We start from the raw sequence: 19,572 nt of genomic DNA, 5'->3' as shown, positions 1-19,572 counted from the left end.
GCCCTGGTCCTAAATGATTACCATATCACAAAAAGCAGAGCTTTATCCTACTTTGGCTTCTCCACTTGAGGTGCAGGTAGCCTTCCAGGGTGCTGGAAGTATGCATGGTTTGTCCTTCTTACCGAGAGACACCAACCGCCTCGTGAGCTCCATAGCCCTTTGTATGTCACCAAGTTGGAAGACGGCATAGCTGAGATAATCCAGGATCTCCGCCTTCGTGATGGCTGCCTCTTCACCATCATCATGCTTTTTCAACGCCTGCTGCATCCAGAGCACGGTGTGGTAATAATCCGCATCATTATACGCTGTTTTGCCCATGCTAAAGCAGTCATCCACTGTCAGGACTGATCTGTACTTTGTTCCTGAATTGAGACACACAAACGTTAAGCAAGACCTCCTTGTGACTTCTGCTTACATTTACAACTTTCCTGAATGCTAAAGCCATCTGGAATAATCCTGTTCCATTTACCACCCCCATGTTTTCAAATGGACACACTGAGCTGATGTCCCTGCTTCTCTGTCAGGCACAGTTCCACCTGACCTGTGAAGGCAGGACTTCAGCTCCAAAGGCTGCTCTTGGTGCTGAGGGCACCTAGAGACCACCAAGCTTTGAGTCCTGTAAAACCTGGCCTCAGCTTCTCTGGCTCATTTCCACCTGGCCTAGCCCAGACTAGCTTAGGGGTTGTAGCTGGGGGCAATGTCTTGCATTTGCTGCCCACATGACCCGGAAGCTGTACGCCGGCTCCCTCTGCCAATAAAGCGAGATGAGCGCCGCAACCCCAGAGTTGTCCGCGACTGGACCTAATAGTCAGGGGTCCTTTTACCTTTACCGTTTTGCTGCTATTTGAAACATTGTGTTTGGAATTCCATTAGTGGATCATTTAATTTTCATATATCTTTATTAACAGGAGGAGTTTGGCCTACAAACATTTGTATTTCAATTTTATTGTGCTTAAGTTCTTGACATGTCGCTATATTTTATTATGCAAAACACTCCCGGCTTTGTGGTGAGCTGTTTTGAGCATGGTTGAGCACTACTGAAAAGCGGCACACTAATAAAATGATGACGACAATCCAAGAAAACAATGGATTTCTTAAATGACCTCACTTGCCTACCCAGAACACCTACAGAACCAACTGGAAACAAGGTCTGTGCATGTTCACTGCTCTCATGCTGCCTTGGCACACTGCAGCACATTGAAAAAGCAAACCCAGAGAAAACTGACTAGGAAGTTGGACAACTCACTTGATTTCAGCCTCTCACTCACTTTCCTTCCAGCTGGGGCCTAAAGGGGGATGGCTGGAGCCAGGAGGACACATTCCATCCAGGACACAACCTCTGAGCTCAATCCCTCCCTGTTTTAGGATCCTTTAAGCTGCTAGGCAGGCCACTTGCAGTTGAAAGGACTGGAGTGGGGGTGGGTGGGGGTGGAAGAAACATATTTCCCCCTTTTTTTGCTGTGCAGCTGAAAGTGACGAACCAAGCACTCCATTGAAGAGGACGCCATTCTTTCCTTTTTTCTAACTCTTGGCTGACATACATTAAATAGCTTGAAAATGAAAAGCAGTGGTGTGTTTTAATAATGCAGTGCTTGTTGCCACCAGTGGAGAAGAGGGAACATGAAGAACATTCAGAGCCCAAATTCCTCCTTCACAAAGGATCCTTTAAACTACAATGAAAGCCCTTCTGCTTTTTAAAAAGATGCAGGATGAGCAGAAGAACGCAAAAAAGGAGTGTCTTCTCTAAGACCAGCACTTCTACCCACCCCGGGCCCTTTTAAACTTCAATGGGAGGGCTGCATTTCCACAGCTCAGAGCCTAGGCATGGCATGTCATTTGTGGTTTGTTTCTCTCCAAACCAGGCTTCCTCAAACTTGGCCCTCCAGATGTTTTTGGCCTACAACTCCCATGATCCCTAGCTAGCAGGACCAGTGGTCAGGGATGATGGGAATTGTAGTCTCAAAACACCTGGAGGGCCAAGTTTGAGGAAGCCTGCTCCAAACCATGAGGGATAGCCAAGGCTTGTTCTTCACCACTCACGCTTTGTTTGCTTCCCTCAAACAAAGCAAACAGGTACGGATGTGCCCAAGTGGCTTGCCTGGCAAGGTGGAGCGGTAATGCTGGCTACCCCAGCAGCAATGGCACTGCTACTAACGAGGAGGGAGATGGCACACTATGGAAGCCGGCCACTTCTGCGCACATGGATTTGGATGACGCAACAAGTAAAGCTACCTGTGGTTTGTTGCTCCCAACACGGCCAGAAGCAAGGGAGGAGTGAAGCAGGGATTTCTGAGCAGTGTGCACAAGTACACTCCTCATTCACACTTAAACTATGGCTCAATGCGATATGCAAACGCAGCCTACAAGTTCAAGTTCTGAGTGCAAAGTATCATCCAAATAGCCTAGAGAACCTTGCAGAACTGTTGTGAATCTAGAATTTGTCCACAAATGGAACAACATACCCCTACTCTAAGCTTCAGTGCCCTGATTTGGAGAATTAACAGGTTATGGGCATAATTCTTTGATGGTGAAACTATATTTATATACATTTGCCTCCAGACATTCATAGTCACTACTTTCCAACTAAGCTGAGCGATGTGAGAAACCGGAATGAGTTAATGCGATTTAAAGCCAAACATGCTTCTACTCAACACGAAGCCTGTGTGAGTTACTTTTATTGCTTTAAAAATGTTCAAATGCACGCGAATCTCAATTATCACCAGAGTATTAATACAGTTTGCCAAGTTTCTGTTCTGCTTGAAAATCCTACGTGGTGACCTTAAAATGCCCTCTAGTCCAGAAATACTGAGCTAACATACCAGTCTTAAGGAGAATAGCTCTACTTAAGCAGTGTCTGCATTTGCACAAATAATTAAGCTAACAATTTCGATTCTGTATTCTTGTTGGAAACTTAAGTAAATTTCAACAAACTATGATGAGAGAATTATAAATCTCCAGGCTTGTTTCTGTGGTTTCATGTTGATGCTATAGATACGGCTTAGTAGGCTTTTCCAAAATCTGGTGAAGATTACAAGACTTTCATGGCTGACCACAGGCCTGGAAATGCAGAAAAACTGGCACGGTACCACCACCAGCAATTGTGTTTGAGAGGAAACTCAGCGTGGAAGAAAACTTTGCTTCAGCGCTTACTCAACTGTTATTGAACATATATATTGAGGAACCAAAACACAAGAATCAGTGTGTTTAATAAAGTCAACAAGTAGCTTCTGACCATCACCTGGCAATGCTCCTTTTGATATTGTTTCCGGGTCAAGCTTGTAGGTGTCCTGCAAACGCATTAATGCCTTGGCAGCTCCTGTCTCATCTTCTTCATTTGGGAAGAACTGACGATGAATTGTGAGATTTGCAATAAAACCTTTATTTGAACAAGACGGAAATAGTTAGCACTATGGATCTCAGATGCATGTAAGTGATACCAGATTGGTTGGCAATTGGGAACATTTATTCTATCTACAGCAATCCCTTGTGGGACGTAAACAGATGAAATTTAAACATGAACTATCAATGTTCTCATCGGGCTCTGTAAAACTATAAAAAAACTATAGCTTTTGCTATTTGGCATGAAGATAAAAATTCATGAACTAAACACACACGAGATATTAAGGGGGGAAATCCGAATAAGCAAGCAATTAAAAGTGGGTTTAGGCAACAGGGAAGGAATGTTTGGAGCTTTCTCATGAAGGGTCCCATGTTCAGCAGGAATTGAGAGCCTGCATCCATTCAGTTGTTCTTAGACTCCAACTTCCATCTACTGCCAGCAAGGTCAATGGTCAGGAATGAGGGGAGCTGGAGTCTAACAACATCTGGAGTGATACAGGCTTACCCCATCCAGAGTAATGGGGTTCAATACATGATGCACTCAATGGCTATCATGCTTTCCCAGCACCCAATGGTTCAGTTCGGATGTAGCAACAAAACCATGGATTGGCTTTTGGAAATAAGCCTCAGATTTGCACATTTGATTCTCCTGCTTTGCCTCACATGTTCCAAACCCCAACTTCATCACCTGGTTTAGACAAACCATACCATGCTATAGTTTCCAATTCTGGTTTGAAGGCTAACTGTGATTTGCACAAACCATTGTTTGACCCATCTGGAAAAACGCAATGTGAAATCATGGCTTGCCCAAATCAAGAAATGATGCAGAGAAAGAAGAAACAAAGGTGGGGAGAAAAGAACACATGAGCCCAAGGCTCAACTCCGATGGCCAAACTATGGTTTCATTTTTGCACCTGAAATGGAACAGTGACTTGCTGAGAGCATGGTTGCCATCCATCACACACAGCTCCCATAATGCATCTCTGACAAACTGATCCCACATGGAAGGGAAAATGCAGGTCATCTGAATCCATCTTAAATATGTATTCCAATTATATCTCCTGTTTACAGATCTAATAACACCTCAAATAAAAACAAGTACAAAAGTTCAACATTCAGCTAAGGGCCACCAACCTAAGGCAGGGGTGATGTATTCATTAACATGGCTTTATACATACAGCACACCTTCTCTTATGGGACTATTAGAAGCGATGGTTCTCCAGAAGCTAGTAGACATCATTTCAAGAAAATTCCAGGAATGGAAACAGCTGATAAAAATTGTGACCCAAACAAAGAAACCAACAAGGTTTCCCAACAATGAGTGCTCCCCGAAAGGAATGGTTCCAGAGCAGCCGTTCTACCGTGTTTCCCCTTTTTTAAAGACACCGTCTTATTCTTTTTTTTACTCAAAAAAACACACGGTGTCTTATTTTCAGGGGATGTCTTGTACCTTAAGGCCTCCTCGGAGGGGCCAGGCAGCTGGCTCGGGGTGCTGCTGGGCGCTCTGTGCGGCGCTGCAGCAGCAGCCGGTTCCAGGCACCAAGGCAGCAGGCCGCTGGCTCAGCGCTCCGCCCGGCGCTGCTGGGCGCTCCTCTCTGCAGCTACCTGTTCCGGTGGCGGGGCGGCAGGCAAAAAAGAAAAAAAGAGGCCAGGCCGCTGCAGGGCATTCCGAGCGCTTGGCGCTGTGGAGCGCTCTGCTCTGCAGCTGCCGGTGGCGGGGCGGCAGGCAAAAAAATAAATAAATAAAGAGGCCAGGCCCCTGCGCTCCGCCCAGCGATGCAGGGCATTCCAAGCGCTCGGCGCTGCGGAGCGCTCCGCTCTGCAGCTGCCTGTTCCGGTGGCGGGGCGGCAGGCAAGAAAGAAAAAAAAGAGGCCAGGCCGCTGCGCTCCGCCCAGGGCTGCAGGGCGTTACGAGCGCTCGGGGCTGCAGAGCGCTCTGCTCTGCAGCTGCCGGTGGCGGGGCGGCAGGCAAAAAAGGAAAAAAAGAGGTCAGGCTGTTGCAGGGCGTTCCGAGCGCTCGGCGCTGCGGAGCGCTCTGCTCTGCAGCTGCCGGTGGCGGGGCGGCAGGCAAAAAAGGAAAAAAAGAGGTCAGGCTGTTGCAGGGCGTTCCGAGCGCTCGGCGCTGCGGAGCACTCTGCTCTGCAGCTGCCGGTGGCGGGGCGGCAGGCAAAAAAGGAAAAAAAGAGGTCAGGCTGTTGCAGGGCGTTCCGAGCGCTCGGCGCTGCGGAGCGCTCTGCTCTGCAGCTGCCGGTGGCGGGGCGGCAGGCAATTTTTTTTTAAAGAGGCCAGGCCGCTGTGCTCCGCCCGATGCTGCAGGGCGTTCCAAGCGCTCGGCGCTGCGGAGCGCTTCGCTCTGTAGCTGCCGGTTCCAGGCAAAAAAGAAAAAAAGAGGCCAGGCCGCTGTGCTCCGCCCGGCGCTGCGGAGCGCTCCGCTCTGCAGCCGTCGGTTCGGGTGGCGGGGCGGCAGGCCGCCTCAGGCAGGCAAAAAAAAAGAGAGGCCAAGCTGCTGGCTCGGGTGCTCCGTGCGCTCGCTGCTGCAGCAGCAGCCGGTTCCAGGCCCCTCTGGCTGCCTGGGTCCCGCTGGCTGGCTGGAGCGCTCGGCGGTCTCGTTCTACACGGCATGGAGGTATGCCTTATTTTCGGGGGGTGCCTTATATTTCACTAAAGCTAAAAAATGCTGCCATGGCTTACTTTTTGACTACGTATTAAAAAAGGGGAAACACGGTAGTCATCATGGCCAATAGCCAAGAATAATGCGAGTTGCAGTTCACCAAAACATCTGGAGGGTACCAGATTGCAGAAGTCTGCTGTAGACTAATTGAATTATGAGAAGATTTGACAACAAAAAGAGCTTGAGAGAAGATATAGTGGCGTAAGCGTGTTCACGTGGATTTATGAGGGCTCAAACTGCACAGCCTTTTCAACGGCTCCGGTACCAGAAGAAACAGGAGGAAAAGAAGCTTATGACTGGCTTTTTCCTTAGCTGTAAAAGAGGACAGTTCCAAACCACCCACCCCGTTCCAATAGCTGTGATCCAGCAAACAATGTACAGAGCCAGATTTCACTGTCAGCTATAGAAGGCAAAGAGCTTTGAGCACAAGCCATTCTGTAGCAGGCAGTGAGATAGGCCTGGCTGCACTCCCAGTACTCAGTCACATATGGCCAATATCTTAGAAACAAAGGAAACACAAAGCAGCGACTGTGAAGCAACCAACATCCACTATCAATTTTGCACAAATCCTTCATCAATATAGATAGCTATCTTCTTCCGCTCTCATAAGGCTGCAGAAGTTCGATTTTATTTGGAAAACTGCTGCAACATGTGCTACACCTCCTGGCTGAAAAGAGCATGTTTCAAAGCCTTTCCCCTTTAGCCTGAGTGTATGCACGCACGCACGCACGCACGCACAAAACATATGTGGTTGATTTCTGAGAAACAGCATTTCCTCCTTTATAGTCAAGCGTTAGCAAAGTCTTTCTTGTCCCAAAAGCTGTTTTGCAAAATAGGCAAGCTTTATTATATGGGACAGTTCTAGAAGAACAACGAAATAGTTTTACAGATAGCTTCCCTTAACACTGCGTTTTAGAAAACAGCTTCCGCAAGCTTTTGGTTCGCTGCAAACTCAAGAACTTCTGCAATTCACAGCTGGAGAGGAGAATTTAATTGCCAGGCACCATTGCGACCCAACAAAGCCAGCAACTAAAAGCATCAAAGCCTGTATATGAAAGGAAAGTGATCCATACAGATTCAAGCATTACGTTCCAGTGACAAGGTATATTCTACAAGACCAGATTTGAAAGGGGATGGGGATGGGAAAATCTGCTCTTGGTTAAACCTGCTCTGGGTGAGTATCATAGCCATACTACCATACACACATGACCAAGAGGGTAGGAACATCAGTTCATTTAGTGGGAAAGGGCCTTCTAGATAGCATACAAACCCACTCACCTTGTGGATTGTGCCCTCCTCCCTCAGATTGTGCAGATCTTATTCCCTGAATGCTTCTGACATCATTTACGTCATGTGCTTTTGAACCTTTTAGAGAATGAAGACTTGGTGGGCACATGATTCCTATTTGTAATGGACAGCATTCACCAGCTGTGGGTGGTTTGCCAGGTGGCAAATAATGATTTTTAAGGACAATTCAACACAGCTATCACTTGCTGGAGAGGCAGCAAAAGCAACATATTTTTGACTAAACATCTGATTAATGATACCCTGAGGGAAATATTTGGGACTTCTTTCCTGTAGAAACATCTGGAGTTGTTTCATTAGTTCTGAATAAAACATTGTTGCTGTGGTGCCAAGTGCTTATTTCTAAAACCTTGCTTTTATTGATGTCTTCTACTGTGATTTACTGTATTATTCTTTTTGTTGTTTTAATGAAATCTATTTGCAACTCGTCCTGTCTCTGTTGGTTAAGAGAATGGATAACATTGGGAAATACAGATTTATTAGATTTGGAAGGTTACGACAACAGATTCGGATGGCATGCTTACCTTTGGTATGATAAAAAAAGAGTTCATAAAGGTTTTACAAACCATGTGATAAGAAGGTCTTTATATGAGGTGTGGGAAAGAAACAAATCGCTGTTAGAGTCTAAGACCCCATGGTGGATTTCACCAGTGGAGGTGTTGACAGTTAAAAAGATAAATATGGAAGGGAGAAGGGCCACTTATGAAGAATTATTAAGGAAATCAGAAAAGGGATGGAAGTTGAAACCTTATGATGAAATTAAAGAATCCTTGACCGGATGGTTGCAATATCACCAAGTAAATGATGTGTTTATAAATGATAGAAAAATAGGTTTTGAAGATAAAAGGTCCAAATTTCAAATAGAATTGTTGGAAGGCAAAACAAAATTGTTGTCAAAAATGTATGATTTGTTGTTAGAATGGTATACGAAGGATGAATTGACAAAAGATGTGATGATAAAATGGGCAAAAGATTTTGGGCATAATATTGAATATGATGCGTGGTTGAAATTATGAACACTGCATGCACTGCCTTGAAAGAAAATGTTTTAAAGATGATGTATAGATGGTACTTAACACCAGTAAAATTAGCTAAGATGTACAGGATGAGTAGTAAAACTTGCTGGAAATGTAAAGAGAAGGATGGTGAATTTTACCATATGTGGTGGACATGCGATAAAAGTTTTTGGGAAATGCTATACAACGAACTGAAAAAGATTTTTAGATATACTTTCCCCAAAAAACCAGAAGCCTTTCTATTAGGACTTATAGGACACGAGATTGTGAAAGAGGACCAAGTACTATTTATGTATGCGACAACCGCGGCTAGAACTTTATTAGCCCAAAAATGGAAAACTCAGGAGTTACCGACGATTGAAGAGTGGCAGACAAAAATGATGGACTATGCAGAATTAGCAAGACTGACTAGCAGGATCCGAAATCAGGGAGAGTCAAAGTTCCAAAAGGAGTGGAGTAAATTTGTGGACTATATGGAAAAGAACTGTAGAAGTTTAAAGACACTCGCAGGATTGAAATAAATCCTACGAATTGACTTTAGATAGAAGGAATAAAGAAACTGTAAGACAGGAATGGACAAAAAAACCAACTGGGCGGAGGGAGGGAAGTCAAGCTCGGCAGAGCAAAGAGAATTGCAATAATTGAGAAGATGTTTTAAAGAAAAGTTTTGTGTTTATTATGTTGTGTTTGTTGTTGTTTGTTTTGTTTTGTTATTTGTGAGATGTGTTTAATTGGAAAATCTAATAAAATGCTTTAAAAAGAAAGAAAGAAAAGAAATCTATTTGCAACTATATGCATATGCATTTATAAGGAAGGGTGGTATACAAATATTTCAAGTAAATGAATAACAAGGAGAGAAAGATTTTGGGCCACTCAGCACCACTCCATCTTACTGAATATGGCAGAAGCAGACAAGCTGGAATGGTGTGGCTTGTGAGCCATCTATTCCAATCCCCTTGGACGATGCACGATATCAAGCGAGAGCATCCCCAGCAGAAGGCTGTCCATCAGCTCTGCTTGAAGACCACGAGTGAGGAAGAGAGGGAGCCTACATACACATTAGTGAACACTCATGACTGTAGTTTAGGGCCAATTGGAAAGAGTTTAATGGTGATTCCTGGTTAGTGAATATTTCTGTCGCTAATGGAATTAAAAACAAATCCAATGTTCTTGTGAATGGGGCAAGAAACTGAACTCATTGACACAAACATGGGTGCCAGTTGACACTTCTTTGAAAACAAACACAGATGAGGAGAGAAGGCTTCTTGAACAGACACTGTGGCATTCAATAAGAAAAGGCATGTTGCTTCCCACATTGATTATTTCAAAAGCTTGGTTTCCTTGAGATTCTCACCTTTGCTTGCGTCCTCAAGAACCAGATTCTCCAGCTGCAGCCACTCTGTGTTGAGACGCTTCACCAGTTTATACGCATTGACAGGGTGGGCAAGATAACCTTCTGGATCCAAAGTCGATTTAACAGTTAGTGATTCCATCTTCTCAGCCCAACTGGAAAACACGAGTATATGCCTCAAGTGCAGTTTTGATTTTATTTTTAGCTCAGGCATACAATATGGTCTGGGAGGGTTGTGATAGAGATACAAAAGCCCCAATTGCCTCCCTCTGTCCCTGTATCCTTTTCCTTTCTTGAGCTGTGTTAATTGCTTAGCTATCGCAGTGCCTCTTGCACTTTGCTAGTTAAACAATCAAATTGCAAAGTGAATCACCACAGGGAAATTTATTTTAAAACACTTTTGTCATTGCTTACTTACAGCCTGGTTTTTAAGCCTTTGCACTGACAGAGCATCTGATAAGGTGGAGTGCTACCGCCAGTGTTTCTCAAACCTTGAGCCACTTTCACGTGAGCCTCAGTGCTGCAACATCCTCACTTACCCTTCTCGCTCAGATCCCAAAGACAAACATAGGGGCAACAATCTCCAGTGACAAGGGGTGCTATGTTAAAATGGCAAAGTATTACTTTGTCCAATCTCACTTTACCTCTTGATTTTAGCAAGCTTAGATTCTTCTTCTTGAATATATGCCTTTAACGACTGTACCAGATCTTTTTCTGCATAAATGAGGTCTGTCATCTGGCCTTAAATGGAAAAGAAAAGAAAAGTATTATTAGAAACCCAAGAAGCCATCCGTATCCAGAAAGATAGGTTGAGAGCAAATAAATACTGCAGATCAAGGAAAAAGACACAGGGAGGCTAGCATAGCAGGCTGGAATTTATAACGTCACTAAAGCATTTGTTCTAGTTCAGAACATGATTCCGCCAATGTTACTGCAGCTCAGTTTCTACATTCTAAGGGGGGAATTCAACATCACATTCAGGCGATTATTTCGCCAGCGCAAACACTTCTGCTTGCCGTATGGAATGATGCCTCCTTCTCTTCTCTCATGGGCAGTTCTAGGGGTTCACCTGACCCACCTGAGCAGATCTGTGGAGGGTGAAGAGGGAAGAGAGGATAAGTCCCATTGCACCAGCATCCACTAGCGCAACAACTTAGATGAATCTGGCCTTCGGAATCTAGGGAAGGGAGTTTTTGTTGCATTCCTTTTGGCATGGTTATTTTATTTCACAACAGCTTTAAGCGTATATATGTATATATCATAGAGAGGAAAACAAAATTAATTCATGCATGAGGAATGGGAAAGCGAAAACTATTTGGCCAAGGCACAGAACATCCATTGTAATCATTCGCAGAAACATGCATATTAGCTTTCTCGATAGTCGAGGGTATGCTGTTTTATCAGCAGCACTTATCCATTCTACCTTTGTCTGTTCAAACACAGAGCTACTTTAAACAGTAGTATGTTCGGCTTAGGCCAGTGTATCCTGAAGAAAAGGAACATGCAAGATTAAGCTGGCTTTTTAAACTTGATATGGTGACACAGAGTCACAGAGCTTCAGACTAACTGCCAATTAATCTAGCTTCAGACTAACTGCCAATTAATCTAGCAATCAATCCTCAGCATGGCCTTTTACATTTAACGTGATGTTTTTGTTTACAAGAGCAATTTGACCCTTCACAGCCTTCATAAAGCTGCCACAGTTCATGCAAAATCTGCAAAATTAATTTTTTTAATCTGAAGTCACGCTGTATTTTATTTTATTGCAAAATGCAGTAATAAAATCTGAAAATGCCAAAGGCGTGACAGGTGCAAAGCTCCAGAAAGGTTTTAAGCACTGGATGTCTCCCTCCCTCCTCCTATCAAATGTGAGCTTCTGGAATTATTATGCTTACAACAGCTAATTAGCTGATGAAAATGAACATGCACATACCTCACATCAGTTATTTGGAATGGGATAATATCGTCAGCATATTTCCAGCTATTCTTCTAATGCAATTAGAGCCCAACTCTCTTGGGACATTGTAAAAAAAAATGGAGCAGAAATTCTGGGACATTCTCAAAATTGCAAGGGGAGCATTCATAAGCACCCCCCCCCCACACAACTGCAGCAATTTGTTCAGAATGGGATAAATGAGATGATTTTACAAGTCTCCCAAGGAGGAAAGTAGAGTGGTAATTCTAATCTGCAGTGGTGATTTACAATAATGCAATGTGTTTTTAAAGGCAATGTCACATGTTTTTTTCAAGTTAACCCATAGCAGAACACTACTAATACCTAGCAATGGCCATAATACATATAAGCTCCATGCACCCACATGCAGCCCCATTGTGTAAGCGGTGAAATAAACCAGAAAGCCACATAGAGTTTCCTGTTGTGTGCCAACTGCAAAAGATGGTTAATGGGTTCCAAAGAATCCAGGATGAGAAAACCATTCTAAAGAGAGGAGTGGCAATTCTCATGTTGGAAATGGAAAGAGTAAAAACACAACCAAAGAGTGGAGTCTATTCCATATGATTGCCTTAATAATATTGATTATGATCACAGATTGATTGATATAAACTATGCTTCACCATTTCCCTATTTTGCCTGAGCTTTTTCATACCTATAGAAGTGAAAAATTCAGCTCTTGTCAGGCTGGTGCAAATAATGCAGGTTAGCAGTAATGGTATCCTCCACGGCGTCATTCTGAATCAATGAAATGTCTGCAAGATATTTTTTTTAAAAAAAATTAAATTCATGACAACTGAAGGAAAAAGGAAAATACAAGTCCCAAATTCCACAATCTGTAGTAAAAAAAATCAGCCACGTTTTTCGACTTTATTGAATTCAAATGTTCAGCCATACCAAAAGAAACCTACACTGCGATTCAGGCACATTTGTCCAATTCAGCCTAAAATGGGGAGGCTGCCATTCACAACAAATCTCATTCAAACAGAATGCCCCTATTTAGTGGGCAGAAATTTGACACAATGAAAACATTGTGCCAAAGAAGTTAATCATTTCCAAAGATGAATCAGTAGAAAGTGATGAGCGGAATTCAACATCATGCTGTCACGATTGTTCAATCTGTGCAAATATTTTTTGCTTTCTAGATAGAATGATACCACCCCCCTCTTCCATCCCTGTGTTCTAGGAAATCTCCCAACCCTCCAGAGCAGATTTGGAGTGAGGAGAGGGAGGAAAGCCCTGTTGAACTAACAGAAGTCCATGCACTGGCATCCCTTTGGGTTGTAGTTGACTAACCTTTGCTCACAGTAGATCACATGAACCACTTCTCTCCCCTACTAAAGGAAACGTACTCAGATGTACCTGGCTTGGGAGGTACTCTGGAGTGGGATGGCAATGGTCCTGTGAAATGCACAGGAATACATGCTTCCCGCCCCCTTGTACCCATCACCACCAGGATTCCAGCAGCTGTTGGGCAAGCAAAGAGTGCTGTCAGTCCCAGTTCTTGAACCAAGAGAAATATCCTCAGTTGCGCCCTGTCTCTTAAGCTATGCTGGCACTTGTTTGCTGATCCACAGGCCTTTCCCTACAGCCTCCTCCTGCCCATTATAATCATGGACTCTTTGCTAGTCCATAAAACGCTAAAATGATGTCACACTGAAATATCTTCCCAATGCCACTTAACAAGAGCTCCCCTAGGAGAGAAAGAAAAGAAAGAATTTTCAGCTCCTAAACCAATTCACAGGTAATCTGAGACTTTTGTAAAGCTGCGTGACAAGTACCATGAAGGGGTCTGCCAAGAGCAATAACACAATAAGCGATATAACAGAAAAAGGGGAGCCAGCCAAAAGAATTCCGGAGGCACGTATATTTGGATATATTATGCCATGGCAGCCCTTCCGAAGTGCTTGTTCTTGCTTCCTGGAGACATTACACACATCTTGGCTAAGTGACACTGAAGGAATTTTCCAGCTAAAATGAGCAAATGCTGCTCTCATTCCCCTCCCCACCTCCTGCCTCACATGCTTTGGAGTTGAGGGTACCTGCCAAGTCCAAGAACATTATTTACTTCATCCAGTGGTCTGCCATGGTACACAAGAATTATGAGCATCAATAAGCGGAAAGTAAACACAAAAGATGGATTTCGCCGGGAAGAAGGAAGACACCTGGCAATGGAATTTTATATTCTTTCCATATTGCACAGCTGTTTAACTTCAAACAAAAGCAAACAACTCTTTATCATCCCAGCATGGCTATGGCTTGAAGAAGAGCAAGAGCATACATATGCAAGGAGCCTGTAGAACTCCTGCTTATGTGTCCCCACATCTTCCTAGAGTCTAAAGTGGAAGGGAAGCTTATGAGGGATTTTATAAGTATCTGAATGACCAAAACACACACACAACTTGTTCAGTCAGACAGAGAAATAAATGTTTTGGATTAGCAGATAGAGGGGGGGGGGAGAGAAAACTAAAAGTCACTATTTTGCCTTTGTACGATACGTTTCGCTTGTGTTGGCCAGAAGACAGAAAGGAAAATGCCATGTTCTGACAGGTTGATTTACAAGATCATTTTACATGCTGGAAAATTCCAAGTGCATCATTATAATTTGAAAGCATGGGGACCCCTGGCTAGCTGAGACAGCACAAACAATTTGCTTCCTCAAACATGCAAGGGAGTCTTACTTCAGGAGGAATGTATGGGCGCTCTTCAGGGCTCCTGGCAGCATGGAAAGAAAGGTATGCAGCTTAATAACGGAGAAACAGTCCAAGATATAAAAAAAAGGATAGGTATTCTCTCCAGCCCACCTGCAGTATCATTTATTTTTCCAGCTGCTAAAATGCCTGTCTGCTGCATTAGTGACTCACCCGGGTGTCTAAGCATGTTATGGTTTTGCAAATCTCTATATTCTTATTCACAAAATGCATCATCACCCTGCTCATTCAGACTGTGCTTTGTTAAGAAATTAGCCTTTCATAGAGCATTGCACACAAACCTAACAAAAAGTCTGGCCTTTTTTTATTTCTTCACATTCCAAAAAGCACTGATGATCTGACACAGGAACACCAAGACACGCACAACGACTTGACTTTGCGTCCCAAAATGGCAACTGCCTTAAATTACAATGGATTTAGAGTTGCCTGGTATTTTAATATTTTTCCAAGCCAGAAATTAACCACTGTGCAAGAAAAAAAAATAGCTGAGATGCTTTACTGATCCACCAGCAAAATAAATACTGTTACATTGCATCTGCTGCTCCAGGTGTCCGGTTTGTAACCACTTAATGGGATTACTCCCAGACTGGGGAAATCCACATTTGGAAGGGGAAAAGGGTGAGATTGCAATTGGCTACTCTGGGCAAAAACGTTCATGGATCAGAGTCCACGTTGTTATATGAACAAAATATAAACAGGAAGGTTAGAGGCAAATGAAATGCAGAATGTACCCTGTTTTCCCTTTTTTAATACGTAGTCATAAAGTAAGCCATGGCAGGGTTTTTAAGCATTTGAGAAGTATAAGACATACCCCGAAAATAAGCCATACTTCCGTGCTGCGGAAACCAACCCCCCACAGGCACCTCCACTCACAGAGTCGCTCCATGCGGCTGGCACTGCAGGAGCGCAATCAGCTGTGAAGCGGTGCTCCAAGAACTCCGCTTAACAGCTGATCGCGCTCCCGCCTTGCTGGCTGCATCCCCGCGCTCCGCCTTCTCATCCACCGCCGTCCCTGCCGCTTCCGTGCTTGCCGCCACCGCTGGGCTCACTGCTTCTTCCTTGCCTGGCCCGGCCAAGGAGCTTGGAGCGCCCTGCAGCGGCGGGCAGAGCGCCTGAGCCAGCGGCCTCCGCCTGGCCCGGCCAAGGACGCCTGCCACCCCGCCACCCGGAACCAGTGGCTGCTGCAGCGCCAAGCACTCAAAAGAGCCCAGCAGCGCCCTGAGCCGTAAAAACCATACCGGTAATTAAAAAAATAAGACATCCCACCCTGTGTTTTTTTGAGGAAAAAAAGTTATAAGACGGTGTCTTAAAAAGGGGAAAACACGGTATTAACAGGGACCATGACATTCTTTTTAAAATATGTTTAGTTTGTTTTGTTAACAGCAGCATTTAATTTAGTTGTTACATTCAATTATTCCTAATATTCCACATGTGTTCCCTGTGGCCACAATTCCAATGCGTACAAAAGTGGATAATAATCATAACATTTTCCAGTTAATCTTGTGGGTTAATTCATCAAGTCCCTTTGTGTCATCTTGCTCTTTACAGTAGCACAAATTAGTTAAAGCCAGCATTTCTCAAACTGTGTTCCATAAAGCCATCTAAGGTGTTCCATGATTTCCACTGAGCTGCAGCTCTCAAGAATAAATGCGCTGCTCAAGCAATTTCCCTGGAAACCCCTTCCCCTCCTTTCCTTCTCCCACTGTTAAATCAGGTAAGCAACACTGCCCAGCCCATAGTGCCTTGCTATACTGGGTGAAAAGTGCTGTTCAAGCTCTTGTCATGTGACTCCCTCATCCCCCTCTTAGCATCTTCTATTGAGCTGCAGCTAGAGGCAAGGGTGAGATTAGCAGTGAGATTAGCAGGCTTTCTCAAACTCAGCCCTCCAGATGTTTTTGGGCTACAACTCCCATGATCCCTAGCTAGCAGGACCAGTGGTCAGGGATGATGGGAATTGTAGTCTCAAAACATCTGGAGGGCCGAGTTTGAGGAAGCCTGGATTAGAGCCACAGCCTAACCAGTCAGTGAATCTGACTGTAAACCAGAAGGTTGGTGGTTTGAGCCCACCCAGGCAAAGCTTGGACCAGCATTGCTGCATTGCAGGGGGTTGTACAAGATGACCCTTAGGACCCCTTCCAACTCTACAATTCTATGAATGTATGAAAAGCTTCTCCCATCAGAGGAGATCGGGAGGTCCACAGCAACCTTTTTCAAGGACTCGGTTGTTTTTAAAAGCTCATGCTGTTTGGTGTTGCCTTGCTTGCTCTCCCAATAATCAACCCCTCTCCCCGCCCCCCTGGAAAAAGTCATTATAAAAGATTTTACTGCAAGGGTTCCGCAAACATTTGAGAACCATAAAAGTCAACAAATCCAAACTGTTGCAAATATATTTCCTCTTTCTCAAGCTAGTTGTATTACTTTGCTTAGCTTAAAAAAAACAACAGGCTGATAAATTACATTTCTAAATAAAACTCAAACTGGCCTAAAGCAACAGTCAAAATCACAACTGTCTTTCTTCCTGCCGCAGGAAAAGAAGTGGTCTCTTACATTCTTGCATACTCTCTCTAAGTATATATTGCCCAGAACTTACGTGTCACACATGGTTAGCTAGGAAATATACCAGTACAGATGACACGTTTCAGAAATGCAGGATTTTAAGGAAGCTGAACAGTTCCTCATATCACAGCTGTAGAAACAGATGAACACCATGAAGAGTCTTATGTACTCCATATGGCTGTTCTGAATTTATTTCTTCAAGGTCACCCGTTGCCTGAAATCCCAGAAGTCTTTGCACACAGAACACAAAAACTCTCTAGAGCTCTTAGTTATCTCCAAAATTCATTAGTGGATTGGCAGTGCAATCTTATGCATGTATACACTGAAGTTAAGTCCCACTGAGTTAAGAGGAGTTTAGTCCCAAGTAAGTGTACAAAAGACCAAAGCCTATCTAACTGGTCTACAAACATGATCTAGTCTATGGTAGCAACACCTTATTAAACAAGAGTAGTCAAGCCAAATCTGAAGCAACAACTGGACCTAACTTTGTATTTTCTCCCCAAACTGGAACTAAACACCCCTTGCTGACTAAACAAAATTCAGTATATCAATATCCAGCTCAGAATAAGAGTTAGACTTTTTAAAAAGTCTATAAATTGTTCTGGACACAAAACACTGGTTGTGTTTGCATACCACAGTAGGCCATTAACTATGGCTTGCTGTGAACCAGCAGAGTGCTAAGCAATGCTGCCCAATCACTCCTGCTTTGCTCCTCCCGTAAGGAGAACAATCCACAAACCATGGTTTATTGTGTCATCAAACTGTGGTTATCCCTAAACAAACCACATCAGCAAGTACTTTGTCTGCTTCAAGAGAGGCTACAGGTGAGAGAGAGGCTGGGACCTTAATACAATCCACTGCAGACTGTGAAGATCAACAGGTTTTGGGTGAGGAAAGGACATAAAAAAGAACCATGTTTGGGGTTTGTGTTTCAAGGAGATGGGAGAAGACATCACTTGGTGTATGAAATACTAGGGGTGTGAAATACGAGGGGGTTTTGACAGCAGCACGGTATGGCAGTTGAGGGAGGGTGGGAATTCTGTTAGTTGAGGGGAGGGGGCTTACTACAAATCTGTTTTTCCAATGTTCCTCAAATAAACACTCTGTTGTTAAACTTGGACTATGAAACCTATGTTCAAAAGGTTTGAACACCTACCCCAATTTCTACATAGTGCTGTTAGTGACTGTAACAACCTTCCAAAGGCTTGACCTCACCCCCCCAAAGGCGCACCTCTCCATTGTCTCCTGAGATAGACGGATGCCAACATAAATCTGCAAAATCTGACCCTTACTTATCTGAAAGTAATCATCCATTTTCACCTTCTGTCCTATGTCTACGTGAACAACCTTGTGGTTAGGAATCCCTACATAGTTGAGCTTGTCTGGAGGTTCTAGCAGGGGAGCGCAGCTATTGTATACCCTTGACTGAAGAACGGTACACTCCTTCTATCTGGGACAGTCGTCTTCCTCCACTGAGCGCGCAGCTTCGGGAGGGATGCACATGGAACGGTGAGGGAGGGAGGGGACACCCGCCTAGCCAGCCAGATCAGCCGAATCAACCCTGGAGATCAATGGGGTGGCAGATGTTGCAGCCAGATCGCCCTCACGTCCAAGGGAATCTGCCCCCTTAGCTACTTCATTTCAGAAATCTTGAGAGGGACATAAATGGGTAAAAATTTGGGGGTGGGACAAAGTGGATTTTTTTAAGGGCATCACATCTTTCCCTCCATAATTTGAGCCCTTGAGGTTCACTTTCTTCTGTTTTAGAGAACCAAGCACTTGCAGGTGAGATTTATCCTCTGCTTTAATAAACCTGATAGCTATACTGGGAAGCAGGGAATCTACTTATATACAGTATTGCTTCTCAGTGTATCTAAATTTGAGCTGTACGACACAGTTTAACCAGTCTTAATTTAGATGACTGCTTGTCCTATGTGACGCCTAGTATTTCCTTCAGGGGTGTGACCCTGTGCTGAATCCATGAAGACATGTCTCTTACATAAACAGCAATTTGAGGTTAGATTCAGGACAGGCCTTCCTCTGGGCCTGTTTGATTTTACGTATGGAAGCAATGAGGAGAAACCCACAGCACTCTTCATTAAATTGGGGGGCGGGGAGGGATAAACAAAGGGGTTTTGCTTTTTTAAGAAGCCAAAGCCAATTAAATGCCAAGCATGTGCCTCCTTTCTGTTAAGACAGCGTGGCTACAGTTCAGTGTCTTGGCGCCTGAGCCTATGTAAGCTTACACGGAAGTAAGTTCAATTAGACTTACTCTCATGTAAGTGTGCACAGGACTGAAAGCAAAAAATATCGAAGCAAGGAGGCTAAGGGAACAACATTTAAATACCAAACACATCGCAAATTGTGAGGGTGTGACATTGGACAAAATGATCATTGCGTGAGAATATTATATTTTGTAAGCTGAAGGGGGGGGGAACCAGCTAAATAAAAAATGTAACTCTTGTCTATATCATCCAGAATCTAAATAACTGTGAAATTAGTTCCATGACTTTCTGCTTTTTTTTGTTTAAATCGCAGGCCCTTTCTTACTGGTGTAAGTTAACTTTGCCCAGTAATACTGAGGCTCCACATCTCTAATTGTGATGCAGTTCCAAGGCACTTTCAGAGGAAATAGCATCACACAAGGAGAAACTGTTTTATTATTCCTTTTA

The 19,572-nt window shown here is 43.9% G+C and overlaps 1 protein-coding gene across 8 annotated transcripts in view; it reads right to left on the bottom strand.

Moving 5' to 3' along the window:
- P4HA2 (prolyl 4-hydroxylase subunit alpha 2) overlaps positions 1–19,572 on the bottom strand; it is a 47,310-nt gene that overhangs the window by 18,356 nt on the left and 9,382 nt on the right. For 5 of the 8 annotated variants that reach the window (XR_015948148.1, XM_035105418.3, XM_035105416.3 and 2 more), the window contains 5 exons: positions 12,289–12,388; positions 10,327–10,423; positions 9,686–9,837; positions 3,239–3,376; positions 123–362 (listed from right to left, as the gene is read on the bottom strand). Coding sequence is in view for 6 of the 8 variants with exons in the window: in XM_035105418.3 (XP_034961309.1) it covers positions 123–362; positions 3,239–3,376; positions 9,686–9,837; positions 10,327–10,423; positions 12,289–12,370 (709 nt within the window). In the remaining 2 variants the exon portion in view is untranslated. Of the gene's footprint in view, positions 1–122; positions 363–3,238; positions 3,377–9,685; positions 9,838–10,326; positions 10,424–10,698; positions 10,771–12,288; positions 12,389–19,572 lie in introns of all 8 variants that reach the window. The other 3 variants (XR_015948149.1, XM_088661888.1, XM_088661887.1) reach the window with 1 other exon arrangement.

The sequence above is a fragment of the Zootoca vivipara genome, chromosome 2, assembly GCF_965207765.1.
Source record: "Zootoca vivipara chromosome 2, rZooViv2.hap1.1, whole genome shotgun sequence".
Classification (NCBI taxonomy): Eukaryota; Metazoa; Chordata; class Lepidosauria; order Squamata; family Lacertidae; genus Zootoca; species Zootoca vivipara.
This window is presented reverse-complemented; position numbering and strand designations above follow the sequence as displayed.